We start from the raw sequence: 19,743 nt of genomic DNA on the forward strand, positions 1-19,743 counted from the left end.
CTCCACCTCCCGGGTTCAAGTGATTCTCCTGCCCCAGTGCTGGGTTTACAGGTACCCACCACCACATCTGGCTAGTTTTTATATTTTTAGTAAAGACGGGGTTTCACCATGTTGGCCAGGCTGGTCTTGAACTCCTGACCTAAGGTGATCCACCTGCCTAGGCCTCCCAAAGTGTTGGGATTACAGGTGTGAGCCACCACATCCAGCCCAAAAGCTTTGTGTTTTTAAAGATATTAGACATGTTTCTTGTTTTTTAAAAAATCTTAACAATGTAGGACAATAAGAGAAATGTTTTTCCGAAAAAGAGAAATCATGGTGATCATTTTACCTTATTGGAATGTTGGATAATATAGTCCGCTTCATTATTCATCAAACATGCTATGGATTTTCCATTTTTATAGGATTTGTGTCTTAACTGGGGTAATACTGGTAATTCTTATACTCCCTCTGAAGATGAAAAATGTAGGCCACAATCATAGACCATGCATAGGAGCTGGATAATGAAGACAGCTCTGGAGGAACACGTGGACACACACACACTGACACACGTATATATAAAGTATAAATACATATTTTTTAAAGTTTATTTTTAAAGTTTTAAAGCAAAAGCCGGCCCCTCCCCTCTCCCGGAGTAGGCAGGCCCCACCCCTCTCCCCAAGTGGGTGGGGACAACATTTGCATAGGCAGCTTTCCCTGTGATGCCACAGGTTCCTCGGGACACACTGCTGCCTGGCCATGCCTCCTTTCCCTTTCATCTTTCTCATTGACCAATGGGCTTGGAGCATTAAGGCCACACCCCTATTCTGTGTTCTAGTGGGGCCCTGGTTACGCCTCCTCTGGCTCAGTCACACAGGTGCCTGGTAGGTGACTGGAGGTGTTTGCTGATGTGGCCCCAACCCTGCCTTCCTCCCCACCCCACGATGTTAGAAGAAACTCGACAGAGCAAATTGGCAGCAGCCAAAAAAAAGGTAAAACACACGAGTTCATGGCCCCCCAACCCAGCCAGAGATCCCTCCAATGACAAGACCACTGCTAGAGTCCATACCACTCCTGAGGCACACCGGGCTGGGCCCCCCCAACTTGGGGCCTCTGGACTCCCCCCACCAAAGTCTTGTCAGTCAGCCCTGGCCCTTCAAGCAAGCAGCCCACTCCCTGCCCTCACCAACCACCCCAGGGTGACTTTGGGTGGGTGACTCCTAGTGCTCCCTGCTCCACACTCTGCCCTCATGTCCTGCTGCCCCAAGCCTGACCTCCCTGGGTTCTTTGGGTTCATCTCTCCAAGGACCTGGGTCCCCAGCCCCAGCCCCTCCCATCACCAGTCATCCCTGGGTGACTTTGGGCTGGTGATTCCTGGGGTTCCCTGCTGCAGACTCTGCTCTCCCCTCCTGCTGACCCAAGCCCAACATCCCTGGGCTCTTTGGACTGGAGTCTCCAAGGACCTGGGTCCCAGCCCTATGTCCCCCTCCCCCATCGTGGATCGGTGACTCAGCCATCACACTGATGTGGTTCCCCCCACCCCCGGGAGGAGTGGAATGTAGTGATGTCACAGTCCCCCTAGGAACTGTCATTACTGCTGCAAGACCAGCCTTTGATCTTATGACCCAGTCCCCTAAGCATTCTCACCCCATTTCTGGTTCCTCTGGTTGCAGCACAAATTTCCAGCTGGAAGGGGAATGGGGACTATGGGACCTAAGAGAAAGAGGTTTCAGGCCGCCTTACTCCCTTCACATAGACATCGACAGTGTGAAAAGCCTACACTTTCCCCCGTGAGCTCAAAATGTTGACAGTATCTCTGGGTAACAATGGAGAATGGGTTTGGTTTTGTTTTCTCCCAGGCTTCTACTCTCCAGAGAGACTTCAACATTTTTTTCTGAGTTCTCCACCTCATATTCTAATTCTCCATGGTTCTGGGACCAGACTGCCCTTCAGTCAGTGGTCTCTGAAGTGAGATTAGCTCATCTTCTATGGAATAGATCTTGGAAAACTAAACTTGACAGCTTGAATCTTCCTCATATCATCTCAACTTGGGGTACATTGAGTGCCACAGGATAAATGTGGGAGATCTTTCTGAAGCATCAGTTTCCCTTGATTCTCTTGAGACAGAAAAAACATTAATATACTTAGGGATGACAGTCACATAGGTTTCTAAGAGTATACCAGACTTCTCTCTGAAATGAGACTTGGGTTGTCCTCTTTCTGATAAATTCCGAGATTTAACAAAAAAGCTGCCTTCTGCCATGAGGACACATAGATATAAAAGTGTGAGAGATACTGGTGCACTTCTTCACACTAACAGACATGTGAGGATGTGTGACTCTAAACCACACAGCGTGTAGTTCCTGCCTATGTAATGTTTACTTTTCTTTCTCTGCGTCTGGTTTTGGTCCCTGGGAGTTGCTGATTCATGGCAAAACCCCAGAGCTTGGAGTCAGAAGACTGAGTTTAAGTTCCATTATTGCCCCCCGCTTTTTTAGCTATAATATCAATCTCTCTCAGTCACTAAGTGATTGTGACAACACCTTGTACAGTTGTTGGTGGCATTAAATCAGATGGTGTATAAGAGTATTTTGCAAAAACTGTAAAGGAGGATGTGGCTGTAGGGACTGGTAGTTCTCATGTGTGTTACTGTTCTTCTTTCCCACAGCTAAAAGAATATCAGCAGAGGAACAGCCCTGGTGTTCCAGCAGGAGTGAAGATGAAAAAGAAAAACACTGGCAGTATCCCTGAGACAGCCACTTCTGGTGGTTGCCACTCACCTGGGGATGTGAGTCTTGGCTGGCCAGGCTCCTGGGGACAGGGGGCCCAAGGGGCAGTAGAGGGTAATTGTTGAGATTGCTGGGTACTGGTTAAGAATTCTGGGTTTGAATCCTGCTTCTCCATCTTCTAGGGATCTGATTTACAGCAAATTGCTTGAGCTCTTTGGGTCTGTCTTTTCACATCTGTAAAATAGGGGTAGTATTGTTTGACTTCCATTTGTAAAGTTTAAATGAGATTCCTTATTGCTGTTTTTATGTTAATCCCTAGTACATGGTCTGCTGTAAAGACCAAGGATACCCAGGAAATGGTCATTGCTCTTTGATTTTCCTGATCCCCATTCTCAAAGGGAAGCTGGGCCAATGAGTACAGCCACTTGCCATCAGGCTGTCCCTATAGGAGTCATGAAGGGGCCTGGTGTGATGAGGAGAGCCCCAGGCACTAGGAGTAAGAGAAGATCTAAGTTGCCACCAGCTTGCTGGGTGACCACAGAAAAATTGCTTCTTCCCCTGGGCCTCAGTTTCCTCCTCTGTAAGATGATACTGGATAAGATCAGTGCCTTTCAAACTTGTTTTTTAGCTGGAGCCCCCTTAGTTCCAGTGAACCCTTACTCAGAAGTCTGGTTTTTTTAATGGAGGTGGAGGTCTGGAGCTCTACCAGATTCATCGCCCACGTCCTGGGCCTGAGGAGAGGGGTCCAGTGAGCATATTAAGAGCTGCATTGGTCAGCTGACTCCACTCTGTGACTGCATTGTTCAGGGGACTTTTCCATCTATTTGTTCCTGCCCTGGCAAGGCAGCAGGTGGCCATTTCAAAGAATGGGACAGGCCAAGGTTTTAATCTCCTCTGCTCTTCTTCAGCGTTTCATTTTCCTGAACCCACATCCTCCTCCTACCCTGACTTTCTTGCTTCTCTCTAAGATACTTCTGTCTTTCTCCCCCTGCCCTTGTTTTTCCCTTTTCACCTCCTGTAGATTCAGGACATTCTGAAGGTGCTGGTGTCCAATCTTAACCATTTCAATGGGGTAGCACTCCCCCATTGGATAAGTGGAAGGTGAGGCAGTGCCAAGACCCCTCTCTGACTTGCTGTCTCCAACTGTGCATGGCCCTGAGGCTTCTGTGGTTTGGGGGATACCTTGCCTCTGCCTTGTTTTATGTTGCTGCCATTGACCTTCAGCCTGTTTCTGTCTGCTTCTTCACCTGCTTGATTGATTGGGTTTTTTCCTTCCCTGAATCTTTTATCATCTTAGAAATGGTGAGATATACCTTAAAGTTTAAAAGTAATTTGGGAATAATGTACAGAGCAGGCATATGGGCTTTGGAGCCTTTTTTTTTTTTTTGAGACAGGGTCTCACTCTCTCACCCAGACTGGAGTGCAGTGGTGCAATCTCGGCTCACTACAACCTCTGACTCCTGGATTCAAGCAATTCTCTTGCCTTAGCCTCCTGAGTAGCTGGGATTACAGGCACGTGCCACCACGCCTGGCTAATCTTTGTATTTTTAGTAGAGATGGGGTTTCACCATGTTGGCCAGGCTGGTCTTGAACTCCTGACCTCAAGTGATCCACCCACCTCAGCCTCCCAAAGTGCTGGGATTACATGCATGAGCCACCATGCCTGGCTCATTGCTGTTTTTATAATTTCTCTATATCCATAACTGTTTCCCATGTAAGTTTTTGTTTTTTTGAATTTCTCATTTTTATTACTCCTGCATCATCTGTTACCCTGAAGGATCTGGAGGTAAGAGGCCCTGGGCCAAGGTGCAGTGACCCTGCAGGCCAGCCCTCCAACCTCCTTTCACAGCAGGGGCTGGGTGCCCCTCTGCCAGCTGAGACAGCCCGACAGCCCACACACACCCCAGCCCTAATGATTGTTCTCTCCACCTCTCCCCACAATCCTCCTCCAACTCCTCCTCTCTGCATGCGCCTCAGAGTCGGTACCAAGAACTGGAATTAGCCCTGGACTCAAGCTCCGCAATAATCAATCAACTCAATGAAAACATAGAATCATTGGTAAGAGTCCATTGGGGTCCCCTGAGTCCATGCTTCTATTCCTGGGCTTTAGTTTCCCCTTGGGGTCCTGAAGAAAGGGGCTGGGGGGCCCTGGTGCCAAGGGCAAATGGGGAGCTGGAGCACCCAGGCCTCACCTGGAGGGACCCCAGAGCAAGGAGCATGCAGCATGGCTCTTCTGTTGCTGCCCTCTTTGCCAACTCTCTCTTCTCTAGATACCCCTGCTCCAGTCCTTGCCACACTCGCCCTGGGGTTGTCGTCTCTCAGGGAAGTACTAGCCTGACTGGTTGTCAGGGAACCTGCGTTTCTACCCTGACTCGGTCCCTAATTTGCTCTTTGAGTTTGGACAAGCCACCTGTCCTCCTTGGGCTCGTGTTTCCGGAGAAGGTAGAGCATCAAAGGTCTTTATTAGCTCTGAGAATCTGAGATTTAAAGGCCTCCAGAATGGAAACCTCAGGGTCAATGGCTCCTGTCTGTCCTTTTCCATCCTATATCTGCTGTGAAGAAGCATACCTGGCTCATACATGCTCAGTAAATGTTTGTTGAATGAAGGCGCCTTTCTAAATCACAAACTGGCAGAAGAGTGGGCATTTCTCAGACTCCATCTCTAGAGGTTTATGTTACTGTCCTTTCAAGAAAATCCAGATTCAGACTTTGAGTTCTGTGGCTGTGGGTGAAAACCAACAAAGACCCACATCCTCTGTCCTTGGGAGCTTGAGGAGAGTTGACCAGTTCGTGTTGCCACTGGGTCTGAGAATGTTGCCTTTAAAATCCATTGCTGGCCCCTGCCTACCGCTTCCTGGTCTGGGAAATAGAGTTGAGGGGGCCACTCTCAGTCACCTGAATTTGACTCTCCCCACAGAAACAACAGAAGAAACAAGTGGAACATCAGCTGGAAGAAGTAACGTGATTTTTTGTTTGCTCACAACGTGACTGCTGGATTTGGGGGGCACTCAGATGCAGAGGCGCCCGTCTCATCTTGCCCTCTCCCAGCCTGGGGAAGAAGGCTCACCCCTCAGATTCCACCCCATCCCCACAGGGTCCCTGATAACCTGGTCCCACGGGTGGGCCTGTCCTGGGGCATTGGTGGCATTCTGGGAGCATGTCTCTTGCTGTGCCATCTCTGCCTCCCCCTAGTAAGAGCTCTGTCTTCCTCTTCCTATAGGAAAAGAAAACCAACAGTGAAATACACAAAGCACAGATGGAGCAGTTAGAGGTGAGTGGGGGATGGGGAGCTTTCTCCTGTCCTCTGGAGAATATTTCTTTCCTTCCCTTTCAGCATTTGCTTGGCTTTTCTCCCAAACATTCAATTCCAGGCAATCAACATCCTCACATTGGAAAAGACAGACTTGAAGACCACCCTTTACCATACTAAACGTGCTGCCCGACACTTCGAAGGTGGGAATCGGGGCATCCCGTCATCCTTCAACCTGGCACTTTGACAAGTCTTTAGGGGGAGTCTTTTGGGCCCCATCTCAACCTCTCTCATTACAGAAGAGTCCAAGGATCTGGCTGGCTGCCTGCAATACTCCTTACAGCGTATTCAAGAATTGGAGCGGGCTCTCTGTGCTGTGTCTACACAGCAGCAGGAAGAGGACAGGGTGAGTCCAACCAGCAGCCCCATCCCCTGGCAGCCTGGCTTCCCAGATGGAGGAGTGAGCCTAAAGGTCCCTTCTGCAGGACGGAGTGTCCTGCCCAGAAGGCAGCATGGTCATTTCTCGCTACTTTTGTGTATGGCTGTTAGAGGCAGCTGCTGTGGGTGAGTTGGGGGGCACTGTGGGGAGTGAGCACTGGATGCAGAGCTCAGAGGCCAAGTGCTTGCCCTGCCCTTTCCTGGCTGTGGCCTTGGCCAAGTCCTAGGTGGGGTATTGGGTACTTGTACTGTGAAGGTACAGAAGAGTACCTTTAGTATGTTACCATTTCTGTAGAGAGAGGAAAGGGGTGTGTGTGTGTGTGTGTGTGTGTGTGTGTGTACTATGATAATATACATAAAACGTGTCTGCAAGGGTTCATAAAAAACTCAGGAGAGAGTAACAGGGTGGCTGGGAGACTCTTCCCTTCTGTATCTTCTGAGTTTTGGACTATGCGAATGTATCATCCTTTCAAAAAGTGAACAAAAGATTAATTTCCCCCTTCCTATCTGTGTCCCCACCCCCAGCAAGAAAAATGGGCTTAGAGAATAGGATAGACCTGGGTGTTCAAATCCCAGCTCTGTCTAAGTGATCTTAGGCAAGCACTTAACCTCGAACACTCGATGTTTTTCATCTACACAATAGAGGTAATCCTAGTAACTGTCTCATATGGTGGTTGTGAGGATTAAATGGGATTGCTAGCATGGAACCTGGTGAAGCACTCCGTAATGGTTCAAACAGTGGTAGTAATAACAATAATAACAATAGCAATATTATCTGATCTCTCTGGGCCTCTGTTAGCCAGCTGTAAATTTGATTTCTTTCCCTGTCCCTTCCAACTTTACTGAGTTCTTTTAAAAATTGGGCCATGGGCTTGGAAATGCCTTGATCTTTACTAACCAAGTCGTATATTGAGCCTAGCCCTAGCCCTTTTAAGGGGCACTGCCCGGGCTCCCCAGATCGAATCTTCTCACTCTTCACCATCCAGTCCTCAAGCTGCAGTGAAGCGGTCCTCCAGTGGCGGTTACAGCAGACCATAAAGGAGCGGGCACTGCTGAACGCACACATGACACAGGTGAGGCTTTGCAGAGGGAGGGATGTGGAAGGAAGATGACCTCAGGTGGCCAGGAGCAGGTGAGGACTGGTGACAGCCCTTCCTAACTTGTGTGCCCATTCTTGCAGGTGACAGAGTCACTTAAACAAGTCCAGCTAGAGAGAGATGAATATGCTCAACATATAAAAGGAGAGAGGGCCCGGTGGCAGGAGAGGATGTGGAAAATGTTGGTGGAGGTGAGGTCTGACCCTTCAGCCCCCACTTTAGATAGGTCACTGGATCTTTCTGGGCATCTGTAAAATAGGAATAGTACAAATAGTACAGCCAGAGGTGGTCATGGGTCTCAGCTTTGTGGAGGTGGGGACACAGAGGGAGATGGTAGCCTGCCCAGCAACCAGCCCCTCTCTCCGGGGCCCTTTCCCCTGTGCTTTGGGCAGGCTCGCACATTGAAGAAGGAGAAGAAGCGTGACATACATCGGATACAGGAGCTGAAGAGGAGCTTGTCCGAACTGAAAAACCAGATGGGTAAGATGGGGCTGGTGTGACCTGGGAGCAGGACTGGCATCAGAGGTCTGTGGGGGTGGCTTAGAATGCCCCAGGGAGGTAGGTGGATGGAAGGGCTTTGAGGCAGAGGGAAAGAGGTCTGTGCCAGGAGACGGCAAGTTTTGTCATCTCCATGAGCCTCAGGGTCCCCATCAGCAAAGAGGGAGGAGTGCCCGTTGTCAGCCACCCACAGTGCTCTCTATGTGAAAGTGGCTTGGAAATTGGCTACCATCGGGTGCGAGGAATCATTAGCAGTGAGGCCAAGTTTGGGAAGCCTGAGAGGAGCTGTGCATCAAGAGGAGGGTTTTTTTTTGGCGGGGGTGTGGGGAATCCAGAGGCCCTTATTGTCTGCTTTGTTTCTCAGCTGAGCCCCCATCCCCAGCAACTCCCAGCAGTGACCTCTGTGGTGGAACAGCTACAAGATGAGGCCAAACACCTGAGGCAGGAGGTGGAGAGTTTGGAGGGAAAGCTCCAATCCCAGGTGGAAAACAACCAGGCCTTGAGTCTTCTGAGCAAGGAACAAAAGCAGAGGCTCCAGGAGCAGGACGAGAGGCTCCGAGAGCAGGAGGAGTGGAGGGTGCAGGAGCAGGAGAGACTGTGTGAGCAAAACGAGAGGCTTCGGGAGCAGCAGAAGACGCTACGGGAGCAGGGTGAGAGGCTGCGAAAGCAGGAGCAGAGGCTATGCAAGCAGGAGGAGAGGCTGCAAAAGCAGGAAAAGAGGCTGTGGGATCAGGAGGAGAGCCTGTGGGAGAAGGAGGAGAGGCTACAAAAGCAGGAGGAGAGGCTCATGCTCTCCCAGAACCACAAGCTCGACAAGCAGCTGGCCGAGCCACAGTGCGGCTTCGAGGATCTGGTGGGTTGCCCCACCTGGGGAGACTGCCCTCATCCCTATCTATCCAGGCCTTTGTTTCCCCACCTGTAAAATGGGCCAGTGTAGCTCTCACATGAAATGGTACTTCTAAAGGCACCTGTGAGCCAGAGCTCATCAGGCCCTGCTCTGATGGCTGTGGGGGAGAAGGGATGATTTTTCTAACCTGCCTCCACCCTTCCTGGTGACATGGGAGGCAGACACCAAGTTCTGGTGTCTCCAGCTGTAGTGGATGGCCACTGATTGCTTCTCTCTGCCCAGAATAACGAGAAAAAGAGCGCACTGCAGTTGGAGCAGCAAGTAAAGGAGCTGCAGGAGAGGCTGGGCGAGAAGGAGACAGTAACCTCTGCCCCATCCAAGAAGGGCTGGGAGGTGGGCACCAGCCTCTGGGGAGGGGAGGTGCCAGGCCAAAGGCAGCTCCAGCTGGGGGGCAGGTGACCCCAGCACCCTCCAGGGCAGCCCTATGACTGTTTCTTGCTTCCTGCCCTGTGACTTTTAGAGGTGGGTAGCCCTGGGCTCCTCCCAGGTCTCAAAATCATCATCCCAGCTAGAGGCATGGATTCCCCCAGTCACAGGGGAAGAGACAGTGGTATAAGAGGCTCCTTATGCCAGGCATGGTGGCTCATGCCTGTAATCCCAGCACTTTGGGAGGCTGAGGCAGGAGAATCACTTGAGGTCAGGAGTTTGAGACCAGCCTGGCCAACATGGTGAAACCTCATTTCTACTAAAATTACAACAACAATGAAAAATGGTGATGTATGCCTGTAATCCCAGATATGAGAATCACTTGAGCCTGGGAGGTGGAGGTTGCAGTGAGCTGAGATTGCACCACTGCACTCCAGCCTGGGCCACAGAGTGACACTCTGTCTAAAAACAAAACAACAAAGCCTCCTTGGATTCAAACTGGATTCCGGCCTCGGTTCCACTGGTCACCATTCAACTACTTTTCATCTCTAGGTCTCTGTTTCTTTAACTTCAAAAGGAAGTTAGCATTTTCCTTGCAGAGGTGCTGAGGATTGAATGAGAGAATACCTGGAAAGCATTAGGCATGTAGCACACTTAGCAGATGGTGGTTGGCTCCCTCTGCTTTTCCACCAGTCTGTGGCCTACAGTTTAAATGGTGGGAAGAAGGACATGAGATTTGAGGCTGGGGAAGGAGGTATGGGGTTCTAGGCAAGGGAGGAAGTCTCTTAAGCCTGGAGCAAGGGGCCAGGGGCCTGGGCAGGTGACAGAGCCCCACAGTGCCCTCTCTACCCTATTAATGGGCCCAGAATCTGGAAGCCAGCCACCACGTGCCCTCATGCCCAGGGCCTTCCTGCAGGTGAAGCTGAAGAGCCAAGAGTCTCAGAGTCTGCAGCAGCAGCGAGACTAGTACCTGGGTCACCTGCAGCAGTACGTGGCCACCTATCAGCAGCTGACCTCTAAGAAGGAGGCGCTGCACAGGCAGTTACTGCTGCAGACCCAGCTCGTGGACCAGCTGCAGCAGCAGGAAGCTCGGGACAAAGCGGTGGCTGAGATGGCCCACCAGAAGTTGCAGGAGACCTAGGGGAGGGTGTTGCTGAGGACGGGTCCCTGAGAGGGATGACCTGGCAACCTCTGTGCCTTCTCACTCTGTTTTCCATCCCCTTAGGAACCAGCTGCCAGCCACCAGAACCAACAGCTAGAGACCCAGCTAAGCCTCGTGGCTCTCCCTGGAGAAGGTACAGGAGACCACTCAGAGGAAGAGGAGAGAGCCCCAGGAGGAAGGGGGGACTGTTAGCAGCATAGGATTGAGGGGTTGGAAGAGACCTTTAGAACAGCTGGTCGTTATGCCAACCGGGTGTCTGCACTAACTTCGGCATCAATATGGTGACCTCCTGGGAGCAGGGGGCCACCAGGTTGCCTAAGGATGAGTGAACTGGCCAGATCAGAAAGGGAGCAGGTCAGAACTCCTGCACTGACCAGTAATGGGACTGTGCCTGGGCAATATAACAAGATCTTGTTCTTAAAAGGAAAAATAAAGAACAGCAGCTCATTCCCCTCTGGGGAGAGGCCGGCTCAGGGTTACACAGTGAGAGTGGGGACAGAGGTGGGCCCACAGTACCTTCCTTGTTGGGTTGTCTGAGGATCCCTCTGGCCACCTCCCCACAGGAGATGGAGGAGAACATCTGGACAGTGAGGAGGAGGAGGCGCCTCAGTCCACGCCAAACATCCCAGAGGACCTGGAGAGCCGGGAGGCCACGGTGAGCCTGACTTTCCCTGCCCCGCTTTGCCACCTTCCTCTGTGGTCCGTCCCGGACCCCCTTATGCTCTTGGTTTTCCCACCTTCTGATTGCTCTGGCCCCTCACCCCTTCTGGGAGCCAGTGATCAGACACCATTTCACCTGTGACCAACAGGTGCACTCTATGAGGCCCCAAGGGAAGGGGCTGTGCTCCACCTCCCTGCCTCATTTGTTCTGTGTATGCCCCTACAAGAATACTCATCTCTTGCCTTCAAGTGGCATTTTTCAACTCTGCTGGAGCCGGTTCCCAGGAGGAGCAGGCATGGCTATGTGGGCAGCGGAAGGTGCGAAGGCTGTGCCGTCTGCACCTGGCTCATCTGGTGGCCTTGGCCTGGAAGGAGCCAGAGGCAGAGGCCCCAGCCCCAGGGACTGGGGGTGACTTTGTGTGTGGGGAGAGCTACCAGGCCCTCAAGGAGGCTATGGAGAAGGTGAAGGTGAGTGAGTCCTGGCAAGGGCCAAGAAAAGTAGGGGCAGGGCAGGACAGGTCACTCCCGAGATGTGACCCCATTATTTTGGCTCCAGAGCGGCTTTATGGACCTCCCGAAGGAGAAGGTGGGCGGGAAGGAGCAGGTGGAAAAACTAGAGCTTGGATTCATCCAGCTCTCTGGAGCGACAGACGGCATGAGTGAGCGGGAGGCCAGGGCATGGCAGGGGGAGCTGCAGGGCTGTCGGAGGGACCCCAGCGTCTGAGCCGTGTCCTCTCACAGGAGAGTACATCACTGAATATGAGAGCCAGGGGGCAGTGCCAAACACGCGGCACCAGGAGAAGGAAGACGTCATCAGGCTGGCCCAGAAGGAGGAGGAGATGAAGGTAGGGCGTGCAACATCTCTGCAGGGGTAGGGGTGGGCGTGGGCACTGGCGCCGGCTCCGCCGTGGCGGCTGAGCACTCCTCCCTTCAGGTGAAGCTGCTGGAGCTGCAGGAGCTGGTGTTGCCCCTTGTGGGCGACCACGAGGCGCATGGCAAATTCCTCACCGCTGCCCAGAACCCTACCGATGAGCCCGCTCCAGGGGCCCCAGCCCCCCAGGAACTTGGGGCTGCCGATGAGCAGGGTAGTGAGTAGAGCCCTCAGGCGGGGTGGGCAGGCAGGAGCAGGGGAGGCTGGCGCTGCCCTCGGACCCCCGCCTCCCTCTCTCTGAAGATTTTTATGAAGTGAGCCTGGACGACAGCGAGGAGCCTGCACCAGGAGCGGCCAGGGAGGGCTCTCCCCATGACAACCCCACTGCACAGCAGATCGTGCAGCTGTCTCCTGTAATGCAGGACACCCAGGAGCACCCAGGCTTGCCCAGCAACCCCTGCGTGCCATTCTTTTACCAGGCAGCCGAGAACAGGGAGATAAACATCATCATCTAAGAGCTGGTCAAGAAATTAAAAAAAAAACAACAAAAAGTTATGGGGTTCATCTCCTACACAATTCATTTACTTCATTTGAATGCTAGAGCCACTCATGTTTATTTGTGTTTCTAATTTACAGTTTAAATTTATTTGTAAAAAGTTAAGGGAGAGTGGGTCTTTCTCTGATGTTCACTCTGGCATCCTTTAGCATTTTTGTTTTTAATTTGATAATTGTAGGTCATTAGCACGCATATCGAGTTTGCCCTTATGTGGTGGGAGTTCAAACACACAAAGACCCACTATTTGCACAAAACTATTCTGGCTGGTTTGGAACAGGCTGCCATGCTTTTTAAATGTTATTGCAGCACGTATATTCATTACAGAATTCAGATAAAATGTGCTTATGTTCTGCTATTACATTTGATCAAATCCTAACCACAGTGAGCTCTTCATTAGCTCAATATGTGGTTTGCCCTCAAGTGAGCACCGTTTATTACTTTGTAATATGCCACTGTGAGTACTGACATTTAGAGTTGTTTAAAGGCCGAGAACTGGAAAGAGCCTTTCCCCTATTTTCTGTGTATTGGGGATGGGAGTCATAACATTTTGGGGAGCTTTTAAAATCTCACAGAAGAGGAAAGTGGCCTGCTCTGGCAGGTGTGTGCAGGATACAGTGTGTTTCATTTGTTCTGGTGCCAAGAATGAGCTCTGTACTGTGGTGGCTTCCTTAGGATTTGTGTGTGCTCTGGGCTCATGAAGATATTGCATCATGAGCTGCAGCAGTTGTACCCTTTCTCCATGACCTAAAAAGGGATTATTTCTGAGGAATGAAAGGCTCCCATCATTGATTGTGGATGTGGAAAACCTTTTCTAGCTTAGAGCATTTATATCTACAATACATTTTAAAGTCAGAGTTCATGTTACCTGTTTTAATCACATGAGTATATGTCCCAGTACACCAAAAGGCACTGGTTGGCATTCTTCTTAATGTATTTAGTAAAGATCATAAGAAATCCTTTAAGAGTTTAAATGTCCCTGGAACAGGCATACGGGCTCTAGTCAAGAATGAATTCGAGTGAAGGAAAGCTGTGTGACATTTGGCCTTCCTCTATGTTCATGGAGCTTCTTTGAGGCTAGATTTTTACCATCTAGACCTCTCTGGCTAATACCTATTCTTCAACCACATTGGTTTCTCTGACATAGGAATTTACTTCTTTCCCTTGAATGGAAAACACTTTAAAAATAATAACAACCATTATTATAAACCAATATATGTGAGAGTACTTAGTTGAAACAAAAAGGAGTTTTAGTACACAGTATTATACTACACATGAAAATCAAGGTGAAGTTTATGCAACTTAAAATGTTTACAAGCTGCCGTGCAATCTAATGTTTATGAATGTCCAAGTATTATGAGGAAAAGTGTCTATACAATTATAGAGTTATATTTCCTCACAGGGTTCTTTACAAAGAGTGAAAGATGTTTTTATACCTCTTGGTTTCAGTTAGAGGCATATTTTGTGCCATATTTATGTTAATGTGCCTATACATGATGAATGAGTTATTTCAGTCATACATTGCCTAAATCATAACTTTAAGATGCTTGGGAAAGAATCAACAGCTAAAATTTCAGGAAGTTCTAAAGTCTGTGTTCCAAAATACGTCACATTATTAGGATGCAGGGAGAGATGCATGTGCGCTCCCTGGGGTGGGCATTTCTAGTGACTAGACCATCTCCATTTTTAGCATTTGGCATCTTCATGATACTTTTATACATATGACATTAATAGGAGAGCAGTAATAAGATTTTACAGATGAAATAACAGATTTGCCTGCAGTCACTGAAAGAGTGCAAATATTGGGTTATTGTGACTTCAACTGACTCTTCCAAATTGTATGAATTTATCAATGTATTAGATAAACCCAGTTTCAGAATGATAAAGAAAAACTATTAGACCAAATAATGTGGCTAATTAACAGTGGTACAATTTCTAGCCTGAGGGTTTAAAATGGACTTAAGGTCCTGTTCTTGCCTTCTATTTTGTGAACTTGCCGCTTTTGCATTATTTGAGTTCACTTGAAAGACAGTTACTTTAAGTCCATTTTAAACCCTCGGGCTAGAAATCGTACCACTGTTAATTAGCCACCGTATTTGGTCTAACAGTTTTTCTTTATAATTCTGAAACTGGGTTTACCTAATACATTTATAAATTATTTCAAAGGAATTTTTATAGTTCAGATCACTTCACTTTTACCCTGATAAATATAAATGACTAGGAATGACCTTCAGATAGCCTTTAGCACCTGTAACCAATCTGACAAGAATGTGTTCATCAGGTACCTGTGGATTAAATCACACACTGGCATATTTAAGCTGAATGTCAGTCTGGAAAATGAATGTACTATATTAACTGAAATACCACTCTTTGTGTAGGTATTCTGTCATATATTTAAGAAAAATTAAATAGCATGTAAATCGTATGACAATAACTTAAGTCTTTCTTCAAAGTGCATGCGTTCCTTTGCAATACCTCATTCAGCCAAATATTTGTTCTCTTCCTCATTCAGTATAAGGCAGCTTTCAATTTGCTTAGAAGGCAATATTGGAAGGTTAGAGTTTATCAGAAACATAGAATTTTAAAGTGTGAGTTCAACTGAATAAATTAGAATTTCTGTAGAAGTAAAGAATTAAAATACCTATTTAAATATTGCAATATATAATCATTTTTAAAGTATTTGATTAAACCTGATAGGTTTTTCCAGAAATGAAAAAAAATCAGTTCTAAAACCAAAGCTGATATTTAGAAAATGTGAAAATATAAATCAGCCCTATCCATAATATAGTTTCTCTAAAACTTTATCTTAAAGAGTCGTTTTAAAAGAATATAACTATTCAAAAATGTAACTGCTATCTTAATGTTTTGAAATAAGTTAAAACATTTTAAAATATGAATACTGTAGTTTAAAAGAAACTGGGGGAAGGAAAAGTAGAGAAAGAAATGCCAATTCCAATGCAAAGCTTTATTTGCCAAGTTTTCTTAGAATGACTTTTACCAATTTATGAATTCTTGTAAACAGAATGTATAATGGAAATACTGAAACACTGTTGCCTAAAGTGGCATTATTGGCTGCTACTGTGATGCTACTGTAATGTAATAAATTATTAAATTGTTGCAAAGTGCTGTTTTTGCCTTAAAATTTTGTGTGTCTTGAAAACTATGGTGTTAAAAGTATTGAAACTGTGCAAATGCTGGGCACGCTTGGCATGAGATAATCCGTTTTTATTTTTACAAAATTGTAACTATGCAAGTATGTTTATTTAAAGAACACAAACCAAAGTTATGGGATAAAAAATGTGGAATGAAAAAGTTACGGGACAAAAAATGTTGTGGAAAATTTGTGGCAAAAAAAAGTTGTGCAAAAAGGTAGAATAAAGTTTTATGAAAAGTTTAAAAAAAGTATTATGAAAAAGAAGTTATAGGATTAAAAAATAAGTCGTGGGATAAAAATAAAAGCGGGCCCCTGTCAGCATAAGCCTGGAGAGGTGGGGCTGGAGTCTCTGTCCCTACCATGCTCCTACCACCCCTTCCCAGTCACCCATTTACCATTAGGGTAGCAAGACAACACCCCTGTCTAATGGGGGGCAGACAAACAGACCCTTTGCCACCTGACCAGGGCTGAGTCCTTACATTTCTGGATGGCAATGTTTGTTACTTAAGAGCTGGAGGCTGGTGGAGTTGGTTTGTTTGGAGGAGGCCTGATGATCTCCGTACTCTCACCAAAGCAACTTTTCCCTCAGGGGGGCTCCCATCTTCTTATTCAGAGAGGCAGTTGAGGCGGGACAGTGGGGCTAACTGCAGAGCAGGCAAGGGCTCAGGCTGCTGGGGTGGACCCCCTTCCCCAGTGTACATATAGTATCTGTGTAACATTTTGTATATGCTTGGGGGTAGGGTCACCCCCTGTATCATACCTAGCGGAGGTTGGAGCTGGCATATGGGGAGGAGGTTCTAATCATTATTTGGGGCTGGGAAACTTACTTATTGATAGCATAGGACAGAGGAAGGAGGCGGGGATGGGGTCCTGGCTGCCTTGGTGATGTGACTCCTGCCTGGCCTGTGAGGTGTGTTGTGGGATGACCCTGTGTATGGGACTGTCAAGATTTTATCCTAGATCACCACTGGATTGCCAACAGATAGAGGAGGTGGGACCCTGACTATCACCCCTGCTCTGCAGTGGATTTGGCTCTCGGCACTCCCAGACTGGGAGCTGGATACCCTGACCTGGCAGCATGACTCAGACTGCACGAGAGGTACGGCGTGCCCAGGATGACGTTCCTAGGCCTCTGGCAGACTCAGATTCCAGCCCCACACACAATGCCCTCCAAGTTCCAGCCCCTACACCATGAACCACGAGCTCTCTGCCCTCTCTGACAGCTCCAGAGAGCACCCACATCTGCCAACTTGGGCATGGAGCCTGTTCCAAGATCCCACAGGCTCAGCCATGGAGGCTGGGGGGCTTTGGGGCCATGGGGGCCAGCCCTGGTAACTGCGTCGGGCCGGGACGCTCTGCGGTTACAGCCAGGAGTCATCCATGGGCCCCCATGGGCATGCTGACCATGGTTGTTTGGATGTTGCCGATGATGTTGGGCGCCTCCCTCAGCACATGGTGCATGCACAGCATCTCGTTGCACCATTTTGCCTGCTCTGTGGAATCCTCCATCAGCATGTTCTCGTCTCCACATGAGTACAGTGTGGCCAGCAGCTCCGAGAAGATGAACTCCTTGGTCTGAGAATGGGCAAAGAAGGAAGGAGGTTGGGACCTGATGCCTGTGTCACCCTGGCCACCCCGCCAGGCCCTGCTGGGACTGTGGAATGGACTTGGAGCCCCAAGCATGGCTTTTCAGACGTGGCTTCTACACCACTTAGACTCAAAGACCCACCTATCCACCGCCTTTTTTTCACTCAGATGGGGACACTGAGGTCCAGAGGAAAAGTCAAGTCACCAGTCCAGGGTCACAGATCTGGGAGGGGACCCAGGACCTATCATGCCACCAGGACACCTGTCTACTCAGTTTTTAATTTTTGGAGATAGGGTCTCTCTCTGTCGCTAGGCTGGAGTACAGTGGGCAAGATCACTGCTCACTGCAGCCTCAACCTCTTGGGCTCAAAGTCATCCTCCAAGGCTAGCCTGTTGAGTAGCTAGGACTACAGGCACGTGCCACCACCAGGCCCAGCTATTTAAAAATTTTTTTGGTAGAGACCAGGTCTCACTATGTTGCCCAGGCTGGTCTCAAACTCCTGGGCTCAAGCGATCCTTCCGCCTTGGCCTCCCAAAGTGCTGGGATTACAGGCATGGGCCACTGTGCCCAGTCCCACTTTATAGTTCTATGGGACAGCTCTGGTCGGGACCGTGACCCTCTCCCTGCACCTGGTCCCACAGGGCTGGTTGTCATCTCTGCCAGGCCAACACGACCACCTGCATCCCCAGTGCCACAGGAGCCCCCTGCCCCCATGAGGCGGTGCATGCACGTTGTTGATCATGAGGTGCATGATGGTCTTGGGCACGAGACCAACCATGAGGTCCCACACGGTCTTGTTGACAATGGCCACATAGAATTCCACCAGGCTCTGGGTGGTCTCCATTTGCCGCACCAGCTGTGGGTCCATGGAGTGCATGAAGCTGTTGGAGCCATTCTCCTCAGCCTTGCTGGCCTGCCATGGACAACACAAAGGCATCAGGGTGGCCAGGACATGCAGCCAGGCTCCAGGATCTCAGCCCCTCCAAGGGTACCTGGAACATTGAGGCACAGCGAGAAGCAACTGGCCAGAACACACACCCAGCTCCCCACATGCTCTAGAGGGTTTCAGGTCTCTGCCTCTCAGGACCCCAGATGCCCCTGATCAAGCCTCATCTTAGTTCTGACTCTAGTACCCAGAATTTGCCTCCATTTCCCAATCCAGAAATTGGAAAAGAACATCTCCAGGTCCCTCGCTTGAAGACATGGCCAGAGCTGGTGCCAGGCTACAGATGCCTGGCAGGAGGAGAGAAGGGCATACTCACTTTCCCCTTGTCCTGGGAGGCCCACACACCAACATTGCCACCACCGCTGCCACCTGGGAGCACAGCCAAAGTAGACACACACGGAAAAGGGGAAGGGTTGAGTGAACCTGGGACACTGCACCCCAAATTTAACGTGTTGATGAATTCAATTTGCTAATATTTTGTGGAGGATTTTTGCATCAATATTCATCAGTGATATTGGCCTGTAGTTCTCTGTTTTGGATGTATCTTTGGTTTTGATATCAGGGTAATACTAGCCTTGTGGAATGAGTCTGAAATAGTTGGGTAAGGTCTCTATTTTTTGAATAGCTTGGGTAAGATTGGCATGAGTTCTTTAAATGTTTGGTAGAATTCAGCAATGAAGCACCAAGTCCCAGGCTTTTCTTTACTGGGAGACTTTTTATTACTGCTTTGATCTCATTATTTCTTATTGGTCTGTTCAGGTTTTGGATTTCATCACGGTTCAATCTTGGCAGGCTGGATGTGTCTACAAATTTATCCATTTTTAGTAAGTTTTCCTATTTCTTTGCATACAGTTGTTTATTATTATTATTATTATTATTATTTTTGAGATAGAGTCTTGCTCTGTCATCCAGGCTGGCATGTGGTGCCATGATCTCAGCTCACTGCAACCTCCGCCTCCTGGGTTCAAGCGACTCTTCTGCCTCAGCCTCCCAAGTAGCTGGGATTACTTGTGCAACCACACCCAGCTAATTTTTTTGTATTTTTAGTAGAGACGGGTTTCACCATGTTGGTCAGGCTGGTCTCGAGCTCCTGACCTCGTGATTCACCTACCTCAGCCTCCCAAAGTGCTGGGATTACAGGCGTGAGCCACCACACCCGGCCTTGCATGCAGTTGCTTTTTAATAGCCACTAGTGATCCTGTGAATTTTTGCGTTATCAGTTGTAATGTTTTCCTTTTTCATCTTTGATTTTATTCACTTGAGTCTTCTTTTTTTCTTAGTCTTAGGCTTAAAGTTTGTCAATGTTGTTTATCTTTTCCAAAAACCAACTTTTTATTTCATTGGTGCTTTTTATTGTTTTCTTCATTTTAATTCCATTTATTTCTGCTCTGATCTTTATTATTTCTTTTCTTCCACTAATTTTGGGTTTGGTTTGCTCTTGCTTTTCTATTTCTTTAACATGTATTGTTAGGTTGTTTATTTGATGCTTTTCTGCTTTTTAAAAGTAGGTGTTTATAGCCATAAAGTTCCCTCTTACTATTGCTTTTG

The 19,743-nt window shown here is 48.5% G+C and overlaps 1 protein-coding gene and 1 pseudogene across 1 annotated transcript; one reads left to right on the plus strand and one right to left on the minus strand.

Moving 5' to 3' along the window:
• Positions 1-620: 620 nt before the first annotated feature.
• On the plus strand, positions 621-14,417 carry LOC100994962 (golgin subfamily A member 6D-like; annotated as a pseudogene).
• Positions 14,418-17,035: 2,618 nt separating this feature from the next.
• LOC112437190 (putative GED domain-containing protein DNM1P34) lies at positions 17,036-18,285 on the minus strand. Its single transcript, XM_055098545.2, has 2 exons — positions 17,980-18,285; positions 17,036-17,236 (listed from the first exon to the last, which is right to left on the minus strand). The coding sequence occupies exons 1-2, from the start codon at positions 18,184-18,186 to the stop codon at positions 17,036-17,038; spliced, it is 408 nt and encodes a 135-aa protein (XP_054954520.1). The 5' UTR covers positions 18,187-18,285.
• Between the last annotated feature and the right edge of the window lie 1,458 nt (positions 18,286-19,743).

Source organism: Pan paniscus, chromosome 16, assembly GCF_029289425.2.
Source record: "Pan paniscus chromosome 16, NHGRI_mPanPan1-v2.0_pri, whole genome shotgun sequence".
In the NCBI taxonomy this organism is placed as follows: domain Eukaryota; kingdom Metazoa; phylum Chordata; class Mammalia; order Primates; family Hominidae; genus Pan; species Pan paniscus.